Genomic DNA, 21,829 nt, shown 5'->3' with positions numbered 1-21,829 from the left:
TTAAATGCTAATCTGGCAACCCAACCTGAATTCCAAATTTCAGTAAATTACATGCAAGTCCCATTTCACAAGCCTCCCAGGCTATTTTCTGCCCTCCCTCAAAGCTCAGTGCCTCTCAAAAACCTATGAAATAAACCTGGTATGAAGTGAAGGGCATAGTGCAATATTTCTGCATCTGCCTAGGATGTGCTGCGGTTAGAGGCAAAGCTTTTCTGTTGATAGGAAGGAAGGAAGACTAACAGCAACAAAAAGCCCATTTAGCCTTATTAGTCCTGGGGGGCAGGAGGGGAAGATACTTACTAGCATAAAGGGAGAGGGATTCAGAGTCAATAACAGCAAACTTGGTTTCTGGGTCATTCAGCTTCCACTGAAAGAGAAAGACAGATGCATTCAAAGTTTATAAATTTGACAATTAGGAAAGGAAAGAGAGATCTGTCTACAACAGACCCACACGACTAGGAGTTTGCCAAGCTATATAAAGTCCACTGCTTACATATTGTGGTTCAACAGATCTCTAGCAAGCAGAAAAGCCAGGAGATTTGTTGCCCTGGTGGACTGCTATACAGGTCTGGTGGCCAAAATGAGACAGCATGGGCAGTGGCGTAGCGTTGGGGGTGCCAGGGGTGCCGGCCGCACCAGGCGCAACATCTGGGGGGGGCGCGAGTCCAGAGGGAAGGGACAAGTTCCTTCCTCCGCCGGGCTCCCCGCCGCCGCCACCAGCCTTGCACTCTAGCGCGCGCGCGCCCCCCGCCGCCGCTGCGCTCCACTCACTGCTCGCAGGAGGAGCAGCCGCTGCAGCAGCGCCGACGCCGCCACCGACGCCTGGCCGGGCACGGGCAGCCTCCGCACCCCAACGCCGCCGACGCCATCCCCTCGGCCCAGCCACAGGCGGCGGCTGCTTCTGCCGACTGGGAGGGAGGAGAGCTCCGAGGGGCCTCGCCGCACCCTGCGCTCCCCAAAACCCTCCGAGAGGAAGCCGGCGGGCGGGCGAGGGTCTCCCGGCAGAAGGGGGCGCCGCTGGCTCAGGCTCTCAGCGCAAGTCTCAGCCGCGGGGGGCGAGGACGGAGCACGGCTGGAAGCCCCCGGACCCGGCCGGGAGGAGGAGAGGCGCTCGCCAAGCCCGGATCTGGAGCTCCACCTACAGCCCAAGGAGAGGAGGGGGCGGGGAGGCGCCCGAGGGGAGGGGGCTTCGGCTGCCTCGGCCCGCAGGGGCTCCGCAAATAATAAATTCCTGCTGAGCCTTGGGGGGGGTCCTTGGCTCCTTCGCTTGCCCCCAGCCCCAGTGGCGTAGCGTGGGGGTGCAGGGGGGCCGGGCGCAACATCTGGGGGGGCACGCTCGCACTCGAGTGCTAAAATCCACGGGTTAGGGGGCGCAAATTACTTGCCTTGCCCCGGGTGCTGACAACCCACGCTACGCCACTGAGCATGGGGGCTCCTGTACCTTTAATAGTTGTGTAGAAAAGGCTGCCCTTGCTAAAATTTCCTCTTCTGCACAACTATTAAGAGCCCTAACCTCTTCTGTACTTATACATAACTGGTCCAAGGTAATTTGGTACACAATATACAATTGTGATCTACAAAGTCAAGGAATCCTTTCCCAATTTCAGATCCTGTTAATATATTACACTGTGTGTGAAGATAGTGAGGCTTTTCACAAAGGAGGATTATCCAGGCAAAAATGGATGAGCAAAACTATCAAAAATAACACTCATTGCTCATTGTTTAATTTAATCCTTGCTCCTGAGATAGCTTAGTGTGTGCCTTTGGCATTATTAGATGTATAGTACTGGAAGAATACATTACAGTTACTGTTTTGGTTACTCAATCAAATTTAGTATTTGTCATCTGCCTGATGTACGTGATTTTCTAGTCTTCTTAAATTAAAAACAGCAACAACAATGCAACACTCAGGAGTATGTCAGACATTTCAAGCGATCAATTAATTGGTCTTCTCTGAGCATGTGGGATAGATCACATAAAAATGCAAAAATAAGTTGGGAAGGAAATGTTGGGATGATGAAATAAAGTGCCATCTGAATGAAGCCCTAGCCTGAGTACTCACTGCCACTACCACATGGTCTGTTCCTTTGTCATCTTGCTTGTGTAGCACCTCAAAGTAGTACTTGCTTGTGGCAGACAACCTGTGAGAGAGAAGTGGACAAAGAAACACTATTAAGGCAGAACATCTTTTCCCCACTTAAGCAATCATGGAAACTGAAGTAGCCACATCACTTTGGACTACTACTCTTTGGTCAAAAGGAGGTGGATTCCATTGGTTCTGTACAGTGATGTCTTCCAAGAACTCAAACTGGGTTGGAGTTCTATTTAAGCCTTTGATGAATTATTCCTTCCAGCTAAGGGATATAGCCACTGGATTCTATGATTTCCTTCATCTTTGCTCAAATTAGGCAATGAACAAGTCAATTCATCTAATGGCAAAGTCTCCATGGAAGATGGGGAATACTTTCTGCCATTGCTGACAGCATCAATCTGTGCAATTTGAAAGACTGTCAGAGTGTCAGAGTTCAGTCCTGCCCAGACCTAGAACCTGAAGTGTCCTTGGAGGAGCAGCAGGATTAGAAACCATAAACCATGGAGTCACTGGATCCAACCATCCCTGCCTCAGGAGTTGAGATTGCCACACCAGCTGCCTGGGTTGGGTTCCTGGGCTGTTCTATACCCTCCTGTCTCTCTCAGGAACTAAGGAAATGGTGATCCAGGCAGGAACTTCAAAACCACAGCTGAAGTCCCTGGCTAGGAGTATACAAGAGCACCTGCCTGGGTAAGACTCACAGTGGAGCCTTCAGCCCTTTGGACTGTGTACACACCATGCATTTAAAGCACATGACTTCCCCCAAAGAATCCTGGGAATTGTAGTTTGTTAAGGGTATTGGAAATTGCAGCTCTGTGAAGGGTGAACTACAGTTCCCAATATTTTCATGGGGGAAGCCATGTATGGTGCGGGTGTGATTATCTAGAAGCAGATCACAGGAAAAGAGACTGCGCTTCAAACATGTGCTGTGCATGCAGCTCAAGAGTTACAGAGTTCCAGTTCCTCAAAGCAGGGAAACAGAGCAACACAAGACAGGGTGGGTGGCTAATTTTCAGATGGCACATTTGTCAAATGATTATTGCAGCCTAGACATGGACAACATTGGCTGATTGAATCCATAGTTGCCATTTGATTATTGAGAATCTTAGGGGAAATTTATCTCATCAGAGAAAAGAGAGAAATTAGTTTGTCTCTAGGAAATACCGATAATAGCCACCAGGAGGCACTCTCAGGTTATTTTAAGGTTTAAGCAGGACAAACAGCACACTACTGATGATAAAGCTTAATTTACTTACACTGAGGTTACCAGATATTTTTCAATGAATCCAGGGACACTTTTCAACTTCAGTTGGAATGGATGGATTTTGTCAGGGGAGTGGTTTGTAAATCCGGGGACTGTCCCCGGGTAATGGGGATGTCTGGTAACCTTAACTTACACACACACACACACACACACACACTTGAAGTTGCAATGTTCTAAAACAGTATTTTTAAAAACTTGGAGATCAGTATGGGAGAATGCATGCTGATTGTGTTTAATGCAGGGCAAGAGGCTGCGTGGGTCCTTGGTGGTCGGTGACAACTGAGTAGGCTTGCAGCCTGCTGGGCAAAACAGAAGCAGCAGCTAAGAAGTTCACTCACTTCACTGGCCTCGACTTCTGGCTCTTGAATTTCCCAAACTCCCCAGGTGCCGTCCATTCCTTCCCAGTCTGTACAAAGACAGAAAAAGTCCCCTTTACGTTATTCCTCAAGCAGATGGAGTTGCAGCACACTCCTTGTTTGCTTACTGAGCAGCTGTGAGCCCTTCCCAAGTTAAATAATGCAAGTGTTCAATAATTTACTAAAGGGTATGCTGGCTATGTTCCACCTCCATTGTCAAAAGGCATTATATGCCTCTGAGCTGGGAATCACAGGTGGGCAGAGTGCTCATGCCTAGTTTGCAGGCTTCGCATAAACATCTGGCCGGCCACCTTGAGAACATGATGCTGGAATAGATGGTCCATTAGCCTTATGGGCCAGCAGACTCGCCTTATGTTCCTGTGGATCCAGTGCTGTTGATTGGTATTTTTAGTCATTCTTGAACCTTGATGCAGAGCAGCATCCAGCTGTTTCAAAGCAAAGCTGAAAGAACAGTAGATGTCCAATATCCTGCGAGGGAGTTCACTGCCGATTGCGACACCATTGCTAGGCTTGCACATTGGCCACAGTGCCAATCGCCGCTGCCCCACCAGGCCCCAGGTACTGTACCTTGCCGACACTTGCCAGCAGCTGGAGGTCCAAGATGCTCTCGCCTGGACTCAGCCAGAACTCTGCATTGTCGTCGGCAGAAATAGCAAACTGAAACTCACCTAGAGAGAGAGATTCCTGGGATTAACTGGTACATTAGGAAATTCTGTTTGGGAGACAAAGAGAATAGCTTTCTTCTCCAATGGAAGGCAAGCCTTAATCCCTCTTTTGAAGGTGGAAGGGGGGAGAACCAGAATGTAGACACCTAAACCTCTAGTTTTGTGCTATGAGAGCAGAAAGGAATGTTCCAAGTGCTCTTCTTTGCCTGACCTACTCGTTTCTCGTTGTACTCTCCTCTCCTGTCATGAGCACTGCAACGAACTGGAATGCATGCTGCTGATGAAATATCTGGTTATATATATATTTATCCAACAGGATTTATATGTGGTGCCCGCCACAGGTTGTTGGATTACAACTCCAATCAGCCCTAGCCAGCTGCAAGCTCTGGCCCAACATCTGGAGGGGACTTGGTTGGCAAAGGCTGCTCCCCAAGGATGGGAGTTTTACAAGGTTGCCAAGAAGTCTCCTAAATACCTCTATATCCGGAGTGACAAAGCTCTTCTAGTCTGCAGGCCACTTCATGATCTCCCCACCCCTGGCAGGCCGCTTGGAATGCCCACCTGTCAGTCACCTGACATCCTAGTGACATCAGGGGTTGCTACACATTGAAGCCCTTATTGCTGAGACTTCTAAGTACAGCATGGGGCTATGTGAAGGCAAACTGCAAGCAGTCCCCCTTGTTCTCATCAAATGGGTTATTATAAAGGGTCAAGCTATCACTAATAATTCTGGAAAACTTGTTGAGATGCTATACACGTTTTGAAACAGCAGTATGGGAAAAGATTTTGTAAAGGCGTGTCACACATCTTTTCTCTGTTACAGGGGTGGAGGCAGCTATGGTCTGCCAGATGTTGTTGGACTACAACTCCCATCATCCTGGACCATTGGTTCTATGCTGACTCCAGCTTAAGAGAGTTTGGAGTCTAGCAACATCTGGAGGGTCTCAGGCTCCCTACTGCTCATCTGTGAGAAACCTCAATAAGTTTCTTTTCAAATGAGCATTGAATAAGAATGAACCTCCTTCTAAAAACTGGAAGCAGTACATAAATAAATGAAAGAAGTAAAAAAACGTAAAATGTTGTTTTGTTCAGGTTTAAAGCCTTCTGTTTTCATCAGATTCCCTCCAACCTGGGCCCATATCAGTCTCTCCCTCACCATCACTGAAGGGATGCAGATAGCCAAAGATGCGTAGCCCATAGTTTGTCCACTTTGGAGATGCTGCCAGTTTCTTCAGAGTAGTCCGTGTCTGAAAGTGTAATGGGGGAAAAAGCAAGTAAGCAATTATGAAATTGGATTGGAGGCAGGGGAAGGGGAAGCATCTATTGGGAGAAGGTAGAGAAGGGAGCACAGAAGCAGAAAATGAAGAGCAAAGGCTGAGTAACCTGAAATAAGTAATGGCCCTGGGGTTGGTCCTTGCTCTCCATTTCCTGGAGTGTTTTACAGGCTTGGGTTTTCCTTGTCAGTATGAAAAACATGCAGCCCTACCCCTATATCTGCCCAACCCCTCATCTGCCAAATCTGACAGGTGAGTAGGACCGCCCACAATGATGTCAGGTGAAAACCTCTTTGAAGGCACATTCCCAGCACACCTTCAAAGAACCTTGCTCCAGGATCACAAAGGGGGTTGCATCGAAGGCCTTGCTAAACTGAAGGTTTTTTGCTCCATGTTAGGAGAGGGTTCAGTGAAACCCCATTTGTGACTCTGGAGCAAAGTTTGCTCCTACCCTTTGCAGTTGGGTGGTAGGAGTTCAGCTTTCTCCAGGATCAGGAAGGAATTTGCAATGAAGCCCTTGCTAAAACAGATATTCTCCCTCTCTCCCTCCCTCTTTCTCTTTCTCTTTCTGGCTACTCTCTGGAGGTAAATTTCAGTGGCCAGGTATCTTCCACAATGCTTAAAAACAAGCAAACCATGAAGCTGGTGGTTCTTCAAGTCAAAACCCTACTCAGAATGAATCCCAATGAATTCAACGGGAATAACTCCTAGCTAAGTGTGTATAGCATTTGCAGCAAATGTCTGCTGACTCTAGCAGTGGTGGCTGGTGCCCATTGGGACAGGTAGGGAGGAAGGCAGGGAGACCAACAGTAGGTGGAGCCACACCCCGAGAAGTTGTAGGTAAGAAGGCAGGCAGGTGGAGGGAGGTTGGAGGGACAGTGTCCCATTCGCCAATACGGGACCAACCTCCACTGACTCACAGTTGGTTAGGAAGCTGGGCAGAACCTAAGAAAAGAGGACCCTCCATTTGGCACAAGGATACAAAAGACTCACGTGGGGATGCAATGGAAAGTGGAGGTTCCTCCTCAGCTGTTCCACGGAGCCACCGCACCAGTCCTCAAAGACATGAAGGTTGACTTGGCCCTGGAACTTCAAGCATAAAGAGATACTCCTATTAATCACAGTCCAGGTGATCTGGTGCCCATATGGCACACCCACTCATTTGCAACCTGGTATAGCAAGAGGGTGTGTTGACTTGCCAAAGGTTTTTAAGAGGAATGTATTCCCCATCTGAGACTGGTGCTTTTTATGGTTTAGTAGGGAAATAACCAGAACTGTTCCAAATTGAAGCCTTTCACTTGCCAGTTTTGCACAGTACTATCCTGCCTTGCCGTGGCGAAGGGGCTTGAAGAACTCAGAGAAGCTATGAACTATGCCGAGCAGGGCACCCAAGATGAACAGGTCATAGTGGAGAGTTTTGACCAAACGTGATCCACCTGGAGTAGGAACCGGCAAGCCACTCCAGTATCCCTGCCAAGAAAACTCCATGGACAAAGACAACAGGTATATAAAAGTTAAGCTACCAGCATGAGTTTGATCAAACTGCGGGAGGCAGTGGAGGACAGAAGTGCCTGGCGTGCTCTGGTCCATGGGGTCATGAAGAGTCGGACACGACTAAACGACTAAACAACAACAACATCCTGTCCAAGGTTTAGAGAGCTCCAGCTGGGCCTGGGATCTATTCTAAATGAGTGCTGGGCAACAGTCCTAATTTAAAGCTTACTCAACAGGTGTATTAACAGTCAGGTGTGTGCACAGGTCTTTTCACGCACTTTATCAGAAGTGCTGGCTAACTTGAATTACTAGACATGCACATTGGAGGCCTAGAGATTTCTACTTACTTTAAAATGGAATTCTAGGTTATCAGACCCCGCAGCCCAACCCTTTTTGGGTAAACAGCTTTATAGGGAGAAGCAGATTTGCACAACAAAGAGAGGGTATAAATCTCTAATCTCACGTGGGCTGCAAAATGGCCATCTCTTTCTACACAGCAAATATTTATTCCTGCCAGACGTGTTCCTCGAAAAAGAGAACTAAGGGCAAGGAAAAGATAAGAGGCCCAAACGTTGCTGAAACAGAAAGCAATGGGGGCGAGGGGAGGACAGAGAGCTTGGGACACCTTCCTTACGCCATATTTTGAAAAGGCATATTTTATTTATTTATAAAAGTATTCTTATACCACTATATCATAAAAAACAACAAAGCAGTTTACAGCAATAAACAAACAGGGAAGGGGATATTGCTTTTTGTTGTTGCTGTTATGCTGTGGGTTTTTTGTGTTTATATATTGTAAACTGCCCTGTGATCTTTGGATGACGGGCAATATATAAATTTAATAAATAAATAAAAATAACATAAAACCATTAAAAAAAATTAAAACAAGAGAAGTAGCCAGAAAATGAAATTCAACATCCCTATACAAAAAATCCAGACACTCTCATTTGTGCATCTGATGCAACCATTCCCAAGCTAGAAAAATAGTTTATGTGTTACATTTATACCTTGTCCTTTTCCTCTTGGAAACCTCGAGGAAGGAAGGATTCAGGTGGTCACCCTTAGAGCCACTGACCACACCCAGAACTGCTTAGCATCAGGCAAGATGACTTGGTTGCTGTAAAATGCCCTATGCCATGGTGTAGACAGCAAAGTGTCCTCTAGATATTGTTGGACTTCTGACTCCCATCATCCCTCACCACTGGTCATGCTGACTGGGATGATGGGAATTGGGGTCCAACAACAACATCTGGAAGACACCACTTTGGCTGTCTTCTTCCCTATGCCCAAGTTCCACGGGACAAGCCATTTTCTGGTTGCCATCCTGCAAAACTCAAAATATAGAAATGCAGCATTGAAAGCAGCCCCTTGGGGAGGGGTCTGTGATTGCTAGAAATAAAGGAAACAAAAAGCTTTGCTCTGTTTTTTATTGTTTGGCAGTTCCGCATCTCTGGGGCAAATCAGCTACACACAATCTGAAGAATGTGTAAATGCAGGTGAAGATAAATTAGACAAAAAGGAGGTTTGAGCCAGAGAAGAATGGAGGCATTGTGGTGCTGCGTATGACATTCCCCCCCCCCTCAGTTTTGCTTATAGGACTCTTGTGTTTCTCCACTGAACATCCAGGCTTCTCCTCCCTGGATAAACTTCCAATGATTATAGCCATTCTATAGTCACGACTTGGATGCAAAACTATGCACTTGTGGAAAATCTGTTAAGAAATGTCAGCAATAAGGACCTCTTCTATTCTCAGGTACAGCGAAGAGGTGAAAAAGAAGGCAGCAATGTCATCAATTTGTGCAGGTACCGCCTCTTCCAACAAGCAAATGGTTCACTTTCAAGTACAGTGGTGCCTCGCAAGACGAAAAGAATCCGTTCTGTGATTCTCTTCGTCTAGTGGTTTTTTCGTCTTGCGAAGCAAGCCCATTGACGGATTAGCGGATTAGCGCTATTAGCGGCTTATCTGCTGATCGGATCAGCTGATAAGCGGCTTAGCGGCTTAGAAAAAGGGGGGGAGGAAAAAAACCAGCAGGAACTCGCAAGACATTGTCGTCTTGCGAAGCAAGCCCATAGGAGATTCGTTTTGCGAAGCACCTCCAAAACGGAAAACTCTTTCGTCTAGCGAGTTTTCCGTCTTGCGAGGCATTCGTCTTGCGGGGCACCACTGTACTGTCTAGGGTCAGTAGCACTCCCGTTACAACTCCCAGTTCAGGACTGCCAGTTCCAGATTACCTTTAAGACTTGTAGTTTAACAACATGTGTCTGTACTGTCCTGTAGTCACACGCTTTCTTGAACACTGAACAACCATGAAAACTCAATTCCCTTAGGACAGAGTTGGGGAGCTCTCTAACAATTGCCGCTGCTGGTCAAATACAGTGGTACCTCGGGTTAAGCACTTAATTCGTTCCGGAGGTCCGTTCTTAACCTGAAACTGTTCTTAACCTGAGACACCACTTTAGCTAATGGGGCCTCCTGCTGCTGCCGCGCCGCCGCCGCGCGATTTCTGTTCTCATCCTGAAGCAAAGTTCTTAACCTGAGGTACTATTTCTGGGTTAGCGGAGTCTGTAACCTGAAGTGTATGTAACCTGAAGCATCTGTAACCCAAGGTACCGCTGTACTAATGAGCACTTTTGCTTGGCAGAACCACAGCCTGGATCAGGGTTAGGCAACCTAAGGCCCGGGGGCCAGATGCAGCCCAATCGCCTTCTCAATCCGGCCTGCGGACGGTCTGGGAATTAGTGTGTTTTTACATGAGTAGAATGTGTCCTTTTATTTAAAATGCATCTCTGGATTATTTGTGGGGCATAGGAATTCGTTCACCCCCCCCAAAAAAAAATATATAGTCCAGCCCACCACATGGTCTGAGGAATAGTGGACTGGCCCACGGCTGAAAAAGGTTGCTGACCCCTGGCCTGGATGCACGAAGAAGAGCATACAGTCACCACACACACACGGGGTTCTGCTGCAACCCTCATGAGTGAAGTAGTACCAGGTTTTCAAGGCCAATCCCTGTTCTGGTTTTCCATTCTTAAAAACTGCTATGTGGGGGAAATATGCCAAAGCTCTTCTTCTGTCAAAGATGCCTTATTGTTGCAAACCTCCTTTTATTGCCAGGAACACATACCTTCTGTTCAAATGAAGACTAGCTCTATTACATGCAGAAATAAAACCATCCCCAATCCTCTTTCTGGGCCCTTTTATCAGCCGCAGGAACCACAGCGCAATAGCATGCTTAGGCAGATGCTGACAATACAACAGAAGTATTGAATGCCCCCTGTAATTAATTTGTGAAGTGGTATGGATTTCTCATGCTTAATCCACAAACTGCTATGTTTCAACAGTAAATTAATCTGAGGAACAAAAAAAATAAAAAAAATAAATTCAGGAACAGAACAGGGTTCAGTTCATAATCCTTTGGTTTGCCTCAGATGATCATGCAGCAGCAGAGCATATGCCCATGTTGCCCAGGGCAGGCGCGCTCCCGAGGGATGCGGGGTGCGGAAGGTGCCCTCCCTGGCATGGAATAGCCACTCAGGTGCATGGAGCGGAGCGTGCACCCTGCAGCTGGGGGCGGAACGAGCCGCCCATGGCGGACATTCGGCGCACTGCCCGCCCGCAATTCCCAAGCCTCCCCAGCTGTCAAAACGAAGGGGGAAGGGGGGAATGCCGCTGGCAAAGCGGTGCAGCTCCCCCACTTCCCCCGACAGCTTGGGGTAGGCTTGGGAGTTGCCAATGACACCCCCCTCAGCAAAGACACCCGGGGCAGACCACCCCCAACACACACCCTTCCTCCGCCCCTGTGACCCTGCCCCCCCCAATTTGACAGAAATCAGTGACAATATGGGTGAGCTGATATCACTGGGAAAAAGAATCTGGGTTACAAAGGGTCTCTGTCAGAATTAGCAAAAGTGTAGGTCGATGTGTGTGGAAATAAACCCACCTGCCATTTTGAACTCCATTTGCCATAGCTTTGCAAACTTTTATCAACACAACTTCACCAAATCCAGAGAAATGAGATGGAAAGCCTTTAAGCCCAAAGAACTAAACAAAGACAATAAGACACACTTCCAAACCAACCAAAGAAAGGAGGGATGGGGAACCGTTATGAGCCAAGAGCCACATGCCAGCGGTGAACGGGGTTAGATACAAAAGTGGCCAAAGTAATGGATGAGAATTTAACCTTTGTACATTAAGGTTTTCTTTATACACGCTCCTTTTTATCCTTCATCCAGGCAAGAAGTATTATTATTATTATTATTATTATTATTATTATTATTATTATTAAGCCTTTTACCCAGAACCAGAACTCAGTGTGGCTCACAAAAATTAAAATAAAGACAGATAAAATATACACAGATAAAACATGTAAAAAGCTATTGCTAAAAAGTTATAAATATATCTACGGAATTAAAGAAATGTAAAAAACAACACATATTTACTAAAACACAGATAGTAAAACAAAAACAGCACAAGAGCCCTTTCCTTCAAAGCTGTCAGTTCCCCAGAGCTTGCTGGAATAAAAAAAAGTTTGCAGGAGTACAACAAGGAGGGAGCCAGTCCAGCTTCTCGAGAAAGGAAGGGAGCAGCCACCGAGAAGGCTCTTACTCACATCCTCACCATATGGACACAGACAGCTCAAGGGTTGCATATCAGAGTTCAAGGAGCCATAATTGTACACTTTCAGTTTTATACAAGTTTAACAGTTTTTATTATGATGTATTTAATCTCTCATATCCTACAAACACTGTAAACAAACAGCTTAATGGCTGCTTGCATATTAGATCTTTTGTTAGGAGCACAATCCAGAGGATATTTATAAATAAAACTTCACTAAGTTTTAATTCCAACTAATTTGGGCATTTTCTGAATAAACACGGACTAAATGTATGAAATGCATCTTACCTAAATGGGTTTATTAATTCAGTTGCAAGACATTATATTGAACACTAACCTCAGGCCTCCAGGTGGCAGAGTTAATCAAAGTTGCAGGATCTGTCTTATTGTTGCTTCTTCTGTTAACTCTGCTATGAACCTATACAGAATGAAAAACAAGAAAATAAGTCTGTGTGGCTGGCTAGAATATGTCTCAGAGGTGGACAACTGGTGGCTTGTGGAGCACAAGCAAATCAAAACTTGTTCAAAACAAAAGATAAAAGAGATGCTGAGGGCATTGGGCACAGACTGAAGAGTCTCCTGGTCTAACTGCTGAAGAAAATAGCTTGAATTTCCACTGGATAAAAGTGTGGCAGACAGGATGGATGGATGGTGTGTGGGTGTGTCTATGAGAAAGAAAATGAAGGAGAAAATTTATCTTAGCTGAAACCTGCTTCCCTGCCACTACAGCAACAGAGAACAAATCTGCTCCATCTTCTATGGGACAACGCTGCCGATATTTGAAGACAACTATCATGCCTCCCTTTAATCTCATATCCTAGCTTAAACATGACGTGCTCTTTCAGTCATTTATTTTATGACTTGGTTTCCAAAAAGCCCTCACCATCTAGGTTGTCTCCTCTGTAAGCACCCCAGTTTGTCAACGTCTTCCTGGAAATGTGTCACTCAGAAATGGACAGAGCAGCCAAGATCAATGTTCTTCAATCCTGGGTTCCCAGATGTTGTTGGGACTGCAGCTCCCATTATCCCTGACAACTGGGTAAGCCGCTGAGGGTGATAGGAGTTGGGTCCCTAGGCTTTATTGAACTACAAGGCTGGACTACATTGGTCTAGACTAGACTACAAAATGAATGCTCCGTATGTCTTCCAGGAAAATCTGAGAGGTAAATCAAGCTGCTGAATCCTGTTTATTCTCTTCTGGCATGTACTCTTTGTATTTGGGCCAAATACACCCAAGTGCTCCTTCTTCTTGCTACTTTCAGTACATTTTCTGACAGTTAAGGTGGCAAAAAGCGATCACAGAATCATAGGATCACAGAATTGTAGAATTGAAAGGGACCATGAGGGTCATCTACTCCAACTCCCTGCAATGCAGGGATTTTTTGCCCGATGCAGAGCTCAAATAAAAAGATTAAGGAATTGAATTACTCATTTTGGTATAAAAAGTTAGGGGCAGGTAATAAAAGTATGCCAAAAACCAACTCTCGGCAGAGCAGATTAAGAATTCATCCTACTAAAATGTATTGAGATTTCTCCACCCTTTTTAGACTTCCCATGATCACACAAACTGAGCCCATATTGGCAGGTCTTACCAATGCTCTTGAAAAGCAGTCAGGTGAGTCAGCAATGGCAGGGAGTTCCTACTGTAACTGGGGTGGAGTGGATAGACTGCCATAAAGAATGCCTCCCTTTTTGCTCCTGCTGCAAATACCTGATAATTATCTGTAATTATTAAAAGAGTGCCCTCTGCAACTGCAGTTGTATCCAAGAGAGTAATTAGCATAGCTGATGTCTAAGGTGTGCGGGGCATAAACTGTTTGGAATAAAAGCAATGCATAATTTTAGCCACACCTTTGTGTAACAAATCAGGATCCAGTTCTTATCTATTAACACAGACTGTAAACACTTGCAGAGACTGTACACTGATGAAACTTGATTTTGCAACCCCATTTCTTTTCACTAACCTGAGACTTGAATTCCTTTGCTTTTAAATCTGGAGCACTTACTATGACTTATGAGTTCAACTTACCAGATTTTCTGGTTTCTGAGGCAGATAAAACTGCAGGCTTGGATCCACTATAGGGCTGTCCTGGTTCCTCAGAGCTTTAGCTAGTTCACTCCAGCTTCCATATCCTGCAAGGTAAAAGGAAAATGCGGAAATAAACTTTCAGGTTAAGAAAACCATGGCAACTCAATCATTGTGGAAGCACCAACAATTCCTATAGGCTAGGAATGGGGAACCTCTTTGCCTCAGGGTTAAATGCAGCTGCTGCACTATCCTCAGATTGCCTTTGCCTGGCTAGACTGTGTCCTTGAACAGTCATAACATCTCAGTGAGGGTGTGTGTGTCATTTGTTTGTTTGTTTGTTTGTTTGTTTGTTTGTTTGTTTTAGAAAACTCAGGCTTTTGTGTGGCTGGAACATGACCTACTCTGCAAAGACAAGAGTCACATCCTTTGCTCCACCCACTTTTCGACCTTGGACCCTAGCCATTCATTGCATGGCAGGTTGCCCACAAGTAAACATGCATATCCTCCAACATTTCTCTAATGAATATAGGGACATCCCAAATAATAATAATAATAATAATAATAATAATAATAATAATAATATCATACCCCACCCATCTGACTGAGTTGCCCCAGCCAATCTGAGCAACTTCCAACATATATAAAAAAGGAATAAAACATTAAACATTAAAAACCTATACAGGACTGCCTTCAGATGTTTTCTAAAGTTGCATAGTTACTTATCTCCTTGGCTCAGGGATTGGATAACTCCATACCCGCCAACGTTTCTCCAATGAAAATAGGGACGTCCTAAGGAAAAGTGGGACATTCCAGTGTCAAATCAGAAACTGGGATGGATTCTCTAAGTCCAGGACTGTTCCTGGAAAACAGGGGTGCTTGGAGGGTCTGAACATGGCCGTCGTGCTGGCAGTGTTTTCTCACTCCTTTATATAAGGCATAAGAAAATGCTGTCCATATGTTAAAGATAATCAAGTGCCATATAAACAAACCTACTGTGTATTTACTTACAAACACACCTCATCGTTTTCATAGGACTTAATCCCATGTAAAAGCAGAAAGATTATTGAGAGTCTAAAGCTCAGAATCTGTGATACCCACATTATAGGTTAAAACAACTTGAAACTACAGTACAGGCATTTTATGGCAAGCCAAGACCACTCTCTTCCAGCAACACAGTACAGTTGGACATGGGACTAGGGGCATGACACAATTCAGAGCGCTTATTTAACCTGCGTCCAACCAGTCCCTGACCATCACTTTAGGACTCCTGGCCATGTGAAGCAATGAATAGATAGAGGATAAGGCTATCAAGGAGCTGCTAGCCATGATGGCAATGCTCTAGCCTGCCCCCTGTTGGAGGCAGTATGTCAGTTGCTGGGCTGCTGTACTCTGGTCCTGCCTGCAAGCTTCCCATAGGCATCTAGTTGGCCACTGGGGGAAAGAAAACCAGGATGCTGGAAGAGATGAGCTTTTGGTCTGATCCAACAGGCCTCTCCTTATGCTAACCAACCGAATGAACTAAATCGCAATCATGTTGAAGGCGTGGAATACCAATTATGTATTATGAAATAAATTATTGGCATCAGATTTCATTATAACAGAAGGGGAACAGCCAGTCCAAGGAAAGCAACTCCTTCCAAGCTTCTTAGGCTTGCCTTTGATCTCAAAATGCTACCACCTTTGCTATATGACCAGAATTGTACCAGCCAGATGTGCTCCTGGGAATGGCAGGAAAAGAATATGCAACCTTCTGGTCCAGTGTGTAAAAATCAGTGGGTGGGGATGAATGCCTTCCAAAACCTTCCAAAAGAATTTGCAGACTGTGAGCCCCAGAGGAGCCTTCAGTCTCTGAGCATTTCTTATGCGTCTGATTCTGAGGCTGCATACACACCCTACCTTTAAAGCACCTCCCCAAAGAATCCTGGGAACTATAGTTTGTTAAGGGTGCTGGGAACTATAGTTCTGCGAAGTATAGATTTCAGTTCCCAGGATTCTGAGATGGGGTGCTTTCAAACTACTTTATATGTATGGTATGTATGCAATGCATACAGTGGTAAAGTGGGTCAAATATTATCAACTTATAATCTAGTATTTTACCCTTGAAGGCCCCTGAAATGTACCAGAAAAGCAGAGATGAGCAAATATAATTAACAAATATCTCATTCACTTTTTTTCCTTTATTTTTTAAATTTTTTTTACTTCTAGAGCAATGTTACGAGAGTACCACAAAATGATAGAACATATTTCCATTGCAAAATAAATGCTTGGTGTTTAAGTAATCATTGTATATTAGTTCTTTAATAACATTCTGTTAATTTGATTTATCTTCCAATGTAGTTTAGAGTATGTACATCTATTACAGTACCTTGTTAGCATATTTGACATATGTAATAAAGGAGGTTGCACCCTATGAAAATTCAAGTCAGGGTAAATTAGTAAAAGCTTATCCAGACAATTTCAAGAAGTCTGGTTTCCCCCCTGTAGCCCTGCGTGCAGATCACCTCTGACTCTGTAGGAATCATGCCATAGCCTGCTTTGCATGGAATGGGACACTATTTTGAGTCAGAAACCCCTACCCACCACTCCACATACATTCCAGATCAGAAAGAATACAGCCTTTATTTATAATAGTTAAAATAAAAAGGTCCACAAAATATTGCTGCAGAGAGATGTTTCAGCACTGCTAGTTTTACCGCATTTCCTTTTTCTTTTTCAGGAGATATATAAATATCCTTACAAAAAGTAACAGTAAGAAGTGTTTTCCCATAAGAATTGTAGGCATCAAATTTTACTTTCATTAACAACAGTGATGCATCTATGTTGTGTGGAGGGCCATATTTTCTGCACCCCACCCTGCCAAACAGTTCCAAGCAATATTAATGTGGTCTGATTTCTGCAACCCTGATACCCCATTTAATTTAACTGGGAATAAGCTTCATTAAACATAAAAAACTTACTGCTGAGTAGACATATATACCTAAGTCCTTAAAGTTAACTGCTGTATATAGTGTATTCTTAATGCAAAATAAATCGACTTTATTTTTGCTGCATACATGAAATTTGCCGTGGGGGGCATGTCTTTAAAATCCACATACACATGAAATACTAATATTTGCACACACACACACACAAATAAATATTGGAAGCACCTGCCTCAACAAAAATAAATTCTGGTTTCTATGATGAAAGGAATCACAGGGAAGGAAGGTAGGCAAGCAGCATAGAATCCTATCACCCGCTGACTAAAACGGGTAGGCAAGCAGCATAGAATCCTATCACCCGCTGACCTGAGTCCCCACCCATTGGCTGAAAACAGCTCTGCTCACTGTCATTGGCTGAGAACACAGCAGCGCCATGTTTTGCTTTTTGTGTGTGTGTGCCAATGGCTTACTCTTCTTCTTTAATATAAAAAATGGAAAGAGGCTGGGAAGGGAGAGGTGTCCAGTTCCAGGCGCTGTGTGCTGCCCTGAGGTCCTGGGCCCTCTGCCAGTGGTCCAGCTGGCCCACCCCTGCCTCTGACCATACACACAGCAGCAGTGCTATATACAATTTCAGCCAAACAACTGCAGAGAACAGCACCAGATGAAGCAATTAATCCATTGATGTGTTTGTCAGACACCTGGTGCCATGATTATCCGAATATTTATTTTTCCACCTGATCCTGTAATTAAAACTGGCTCCCTTCCCAGTATGTCCCTGTAGTCACCAGCCTGGCACATTAAGAGAAGACAGAGCAGGGTTTGTGGAGCCTGATTAGATTTTATGGTGCAGCAATATCTAGGCCATGTTGCACCATACACAAGATTATGTTGCCAACATCCATCTCTTGCTCGATCTTTTATTTCATGTATGCAAAAAAGAAAAGAAAAAAATTATGTCCCATCAGCAACCGGGTCCCAGAATATATAATAATAAAAGGGGAGTGGGGTAGCCAGCTAGTTATTTTTAAATACATAAATAAAGCTAGATATAAAACCAGACCCACATGTTGCAGATTAGGTGGCTTGACTTGCATAAAAAAAAAAGTTTAGTGAACTTTTATTGGTGTTTTGGCTTTATAAAAAGCCAACTGCATCATCAGTTTAAATTTGAGGATGAGAATAAAACCACTAAGTAGAGTCCCTGCATGCCTATGGGAAGTTTGCCTTTAATTCCAGCACAACCAGAAAACCTAACAAAAGTCTTCAGAAATAAAGAACTTTTCTGTTTTAAGAGTAAAAGTAAATTATTCTCTTTATCATGGCTTGATCCATGTTTTTGCATTTCCAGGATCCAGTATTTGATGTTCTTAAGCCTCAGGGTGTCCCCTCTATGGGAAGTGTGGAGGGTGGCAATGAGAAAGCCTTTATGGTGGTGGCCCCCCTGAAGCATTTCAGTAAATTTTAGTAGTTTTAATAGTTTTAACAGTAGCACAGTTTTTAGGGTTTTATAATTAGCTTCTTTACCCTGCTGATCATTTTCTGTGCTGTTAATTGGGGTTGTTATTTTAGATGTGGGTTACTTATGCTCTTATGTGATCATCTTTATTTATTTTTCACAGTGTTTCCCATTTTGTATGTTGTAAGTTGCCTAGGGACTTTGGTGCAGGCGACGCACAGTTATCAATAATCAAAAATAATGGGTGATATCCAATGACAGTCATAGTAGATACACTGAAAATAAAAAATCAATTTCATATGTGAAAACACATCAGACCAATATCTGGGCTTGTTCGACTCAACCACTGAAGACGATAGGTACAAAGCAGAAACAACTAATCTAATATGTAAATTGAACTGTAATCTTACTTTATCCACAATTACTTTGTTAGGTAGGCTACTCACAGTGCTTTATGCTTGGGAAAGGGTTTAACCCTGGTCTTCCATGTTCAAAAGCAGCTGCAAGAGGAGACCAAGTGCTAAATTAATGCCTCTTTGCAAGGGCTATGCTCTACAAAGTGCTGGGGGATCTGCCAAGTTCAGGTGACAAAGCAGATCTGTAGGGGGGGGGGATAATTGCACAAAGCTTGGATAACCCAACAACTTAACTGTTGCGTGAAAACTAATCAGAATCACTAGATAAGAAAAAACAAGTTTAGCTAGAGGATGCCCTTTCTTATCTGGATCTGATTAGAATCTAAGATTATTCTTCACTATCCATGGCTGCGTGGCTGACATAATAAAGCAACTGATTGTTAGCGCCCAACAAATTGAAACTAAGCTCTTGGAAAGAACAATCAGTTCAAGTGCCATTGCTAATAGCACATAACTACCAATCAGGTTAGCAGTAGAGTAGATGCAATCATGTTTAGTGCAGAATGCACAATTGTCTAACTCCCATACATCTACTGCTTTTAGAAAGTGATGCAGGCTGCTTCTTGATTCCTAGAGGAATTCATCTTTCTTCACCTCAAAGGATGTGATTGGATTATTTTTTACACATCCAAGCACTCGGTCCCATAGTTTAGTATGCATAAAAAGTTAATGATGTCTGTAAACCAGCCTCACAGATAAATCCACAACAGTTTGTATTCCAATCACCTGACTACACATACCTATATTAATAATTTGCAGCTTAAAATGAAGACTAATTTGGCTCCCCACTTGGTTGCTTAAAGACAATTCTTCTGTGACTGGGCAAGTGGCTGATCAGTTGTCCATCCCAAAGCATCTCAAACTATGGCTTAGCACAAGTGTGGAGACTCCCAGAGAGGAGATCACAGTGGCTTTGTTCCTCCTCTAGTCCTGCTGCTGCACTGAGCTAAGCCATGATTTGGTGTAGCAGGTTGTCCAAACCCAGGCTCATGGTTTGTGTTGCTATAGACAAACTATGAGCTGCAGCCAAGGCTTGTTCTCGGGTTTACAGCTCATGGCTTGTCTAATGGAGAAAAGTCATGAATGCCTGGGTTTGGACCACTATGGACTGTGATCTCCATTCTTGCACAGTGGTGTTGGTTTAGCATTACATGTGAACCAGCTCAGTGCATCCTTTTTATTCATACTTTTCATCCCTGACATCTCTATCTCTTTGTGCACCCACAACATGACCCAGAATACCACTGGTATTCGATGCAACTCTTTTCGAATTGGTGTTATATGCATGTGACCAGGAACATCCATTAGTGCCCTGGCTGTCAAATTCTGCACCGGTTTTAACCTCTGGACCATTTTCAACTGTATCCCCATGTAGAGCTCATTCACTGAATATGGGTAACTAGTTAGACTATTACAGACTAGGAATGGCTATAGTTGGGCATAAGTATTCCGGGCCCCTGAAGCAACCTGGGTTTCCAGGGACAAAGATGACTCGAACAGTACTCCCAAGCTATATTGCCTGCTTCTTTGAGAGAAGTGCAATCCCATCTATAACAGGACATTCTTCGAAATCCTGAATTGAAGAACCACCCAACCATAGAACTTGTCCGGATTCGGTTGCAATTCATTGGCCCACATCCAACCCAGTACCACCTCCAGACAATGGCTCAACACCTATGCTGCATCTCTCGATTCAGATGGGGGTCATCAGCATACTGATGGCACTTTGTTCCCAATCCTACAATGACTGTTCCTGATAGCTCCACATCTAGAACAGCATGAGAGACAAGATTGAAACCAGCAGAAATGCCACAGGGCTGAGGAAAAGTCTCCCACTGCTACTCTTTGGAACCATCCCTACAGATAGGAATGGAACCACTGCAAAGTACTGCTTCTCTGACAATCCCCAAAAGAATTGTCAAAGGCTCATGTGTAATAACAGCCATGGGGAGGGCGGATCTGTATCGGGGCTGCAGAGCTGTCAGGGAGGGGTTTGACCATTGCCCCTGTGTTGTGACACACAAGCACACACATCATCCTGTGTCCCCTCAAAGCTCCCATTTGCCTGGGAACAGAACACAGTACATTCCAGGGAGTCCTGGTTTTAAGTTTGCAGGGTGACTGAAGGTGAGAAAACAAGGCTATGCTTGTTGCAACCAGATATATTTTATATTGTGGAACGTTTCCCACTGGGTATCTGAAATAATCAGCAGGGATTTTATTTTATTTTACCAGGGGAGAGGTATTATTCCTACTGCAGCATTTTAAAGTGCTTTTTTAACAATCCTGATTGTTATACGGAATAGTGAGCATATTCATGGTTTTTATAATGAATTCTTTGAGTCACAAATATTTTCGCTGACAAAAACCATAATCAGAAAAGTACATCTAAATTATTTGCAATATGCTGCCTGAAAGAGTACTTTAGAGATGCACAAATACAGTGTTTGATGAAATCAGTATTGTTCATTAACCAGTAGTTAACTGCTTGACCTGTTCTTTCAAATCTTTGCAAAAAATTCACTTGAAGCATTTGTACTCTGATGTTGATCTATGATTACACATTTCCTCAACAAAGTGTCAAGAGAGTGACAATTCATACAGCCTTTTCTAAAGAGTCAATTTTGTTATCAATCTCATTTGCCTGCCACTTATGTCACAGTTATGGGTGGTGGCTGTGATCCCCTTGCCCAGTGTGTCATGTGGGGATAACACCACTTGGAGTACACTGCAGGGCTCTCATAAAAACCACTCTCTCAGCAGAAATTTCATTCCCCCCCCCCATGAAACATAAGACCTAGGTTAGAAAGAAACTGAACTTCTTGTTTATCTTTCTATGGTGGCTGAGGGGTGTGTGTGTCATTCTTCTGCTACCCAGTTATAGCTTTTCTAAAGGCTTCAATTTCTCCATTGTTTCCTATGGGCAGCTGTAATTTATTCTCCTGCCAAGAAATGCTTTCTAGAGCAGCTAGGAAGTCCCACTTGCCAGACAATGGAATTGTCATTCTAGAAATGTACATCAGTGGCTGCCACAGATAAGCAGAGAGCATGTCTGGGTCCCATAGTCAGCATTCTTGATTCAAAACCTGTGCAGTGCCAAACAGCCAGAAATAAATTGTTGCTTATTTTTAGATCACTGTGTCGTTTTCATCAGTGATAATGGAAAGGCTCTTATTTCAGGGATAGCCAAGGAACAACTACGCATCAGAGGAAAGGTATAAAGCAG

General features: G+C 44.2%; 1 protein-coding gene across 1 annotated transcript in view; it reads right to left on the bottom strand.

Annotated features, from left to right (window-relative positions):
* Positions 1-21,829, bottom strand: part of B4GALNT3 (beta-1,4-N-acetyl-galactosaminyltransferase 3) — a 78,368-nt gene that overhangs the window by 15,879 nt on the left and 40,660 nt on the right. The window contains exons 2-9 of the mRNA XM_082240431.1: positions 13,811-13,914; positions 12,119-12,199; positions 6,666-6,761; positions 5,555-5,645; positions 4,301-4,401; positions 3,695-3,762; positions 2,063-2,141; positions 301-367 (exon numbers count right to left, since the gene is read on the bottom strand). Coding sequence (XP_082096557.1) covers positions 301-367; positions 2,063-2,141; positions 3,695-3,762; positions 4,301-4,401; positions 5,555-5,645; positions 6,666-6,761; positions 12,119-12,199; positions 13,811-13,914 — 687 coding nt within the window. The remainder of the gene's footprint in view (positions 1-300; positions 368-2,062; positions 2,142-3,694; positions 3,763-4,300; positions 4,402-5,554; positions 5,646-6,665; positions 6,762-12,118; positions 12,200-13,810; positions 13,915-21,829) is intronic.

The sequence above is a fragment of the Podarcis vaucheri genome (assembly GCF_965113315.1).
Source record: "Podarcis vaucheri genome assembly, chromosome: 10".
Taxonomy (NCBI): Eukaryota; Metazoa; Chordata; class Lepidosauria; order Squamata; family Lacertidae; genus Podarcis; species Podarcis vaucheri.
Note: the sequence above shows the minus strand (reverse complement) of the source record. Positions and strands in the feature narration are given on the sequence as shown.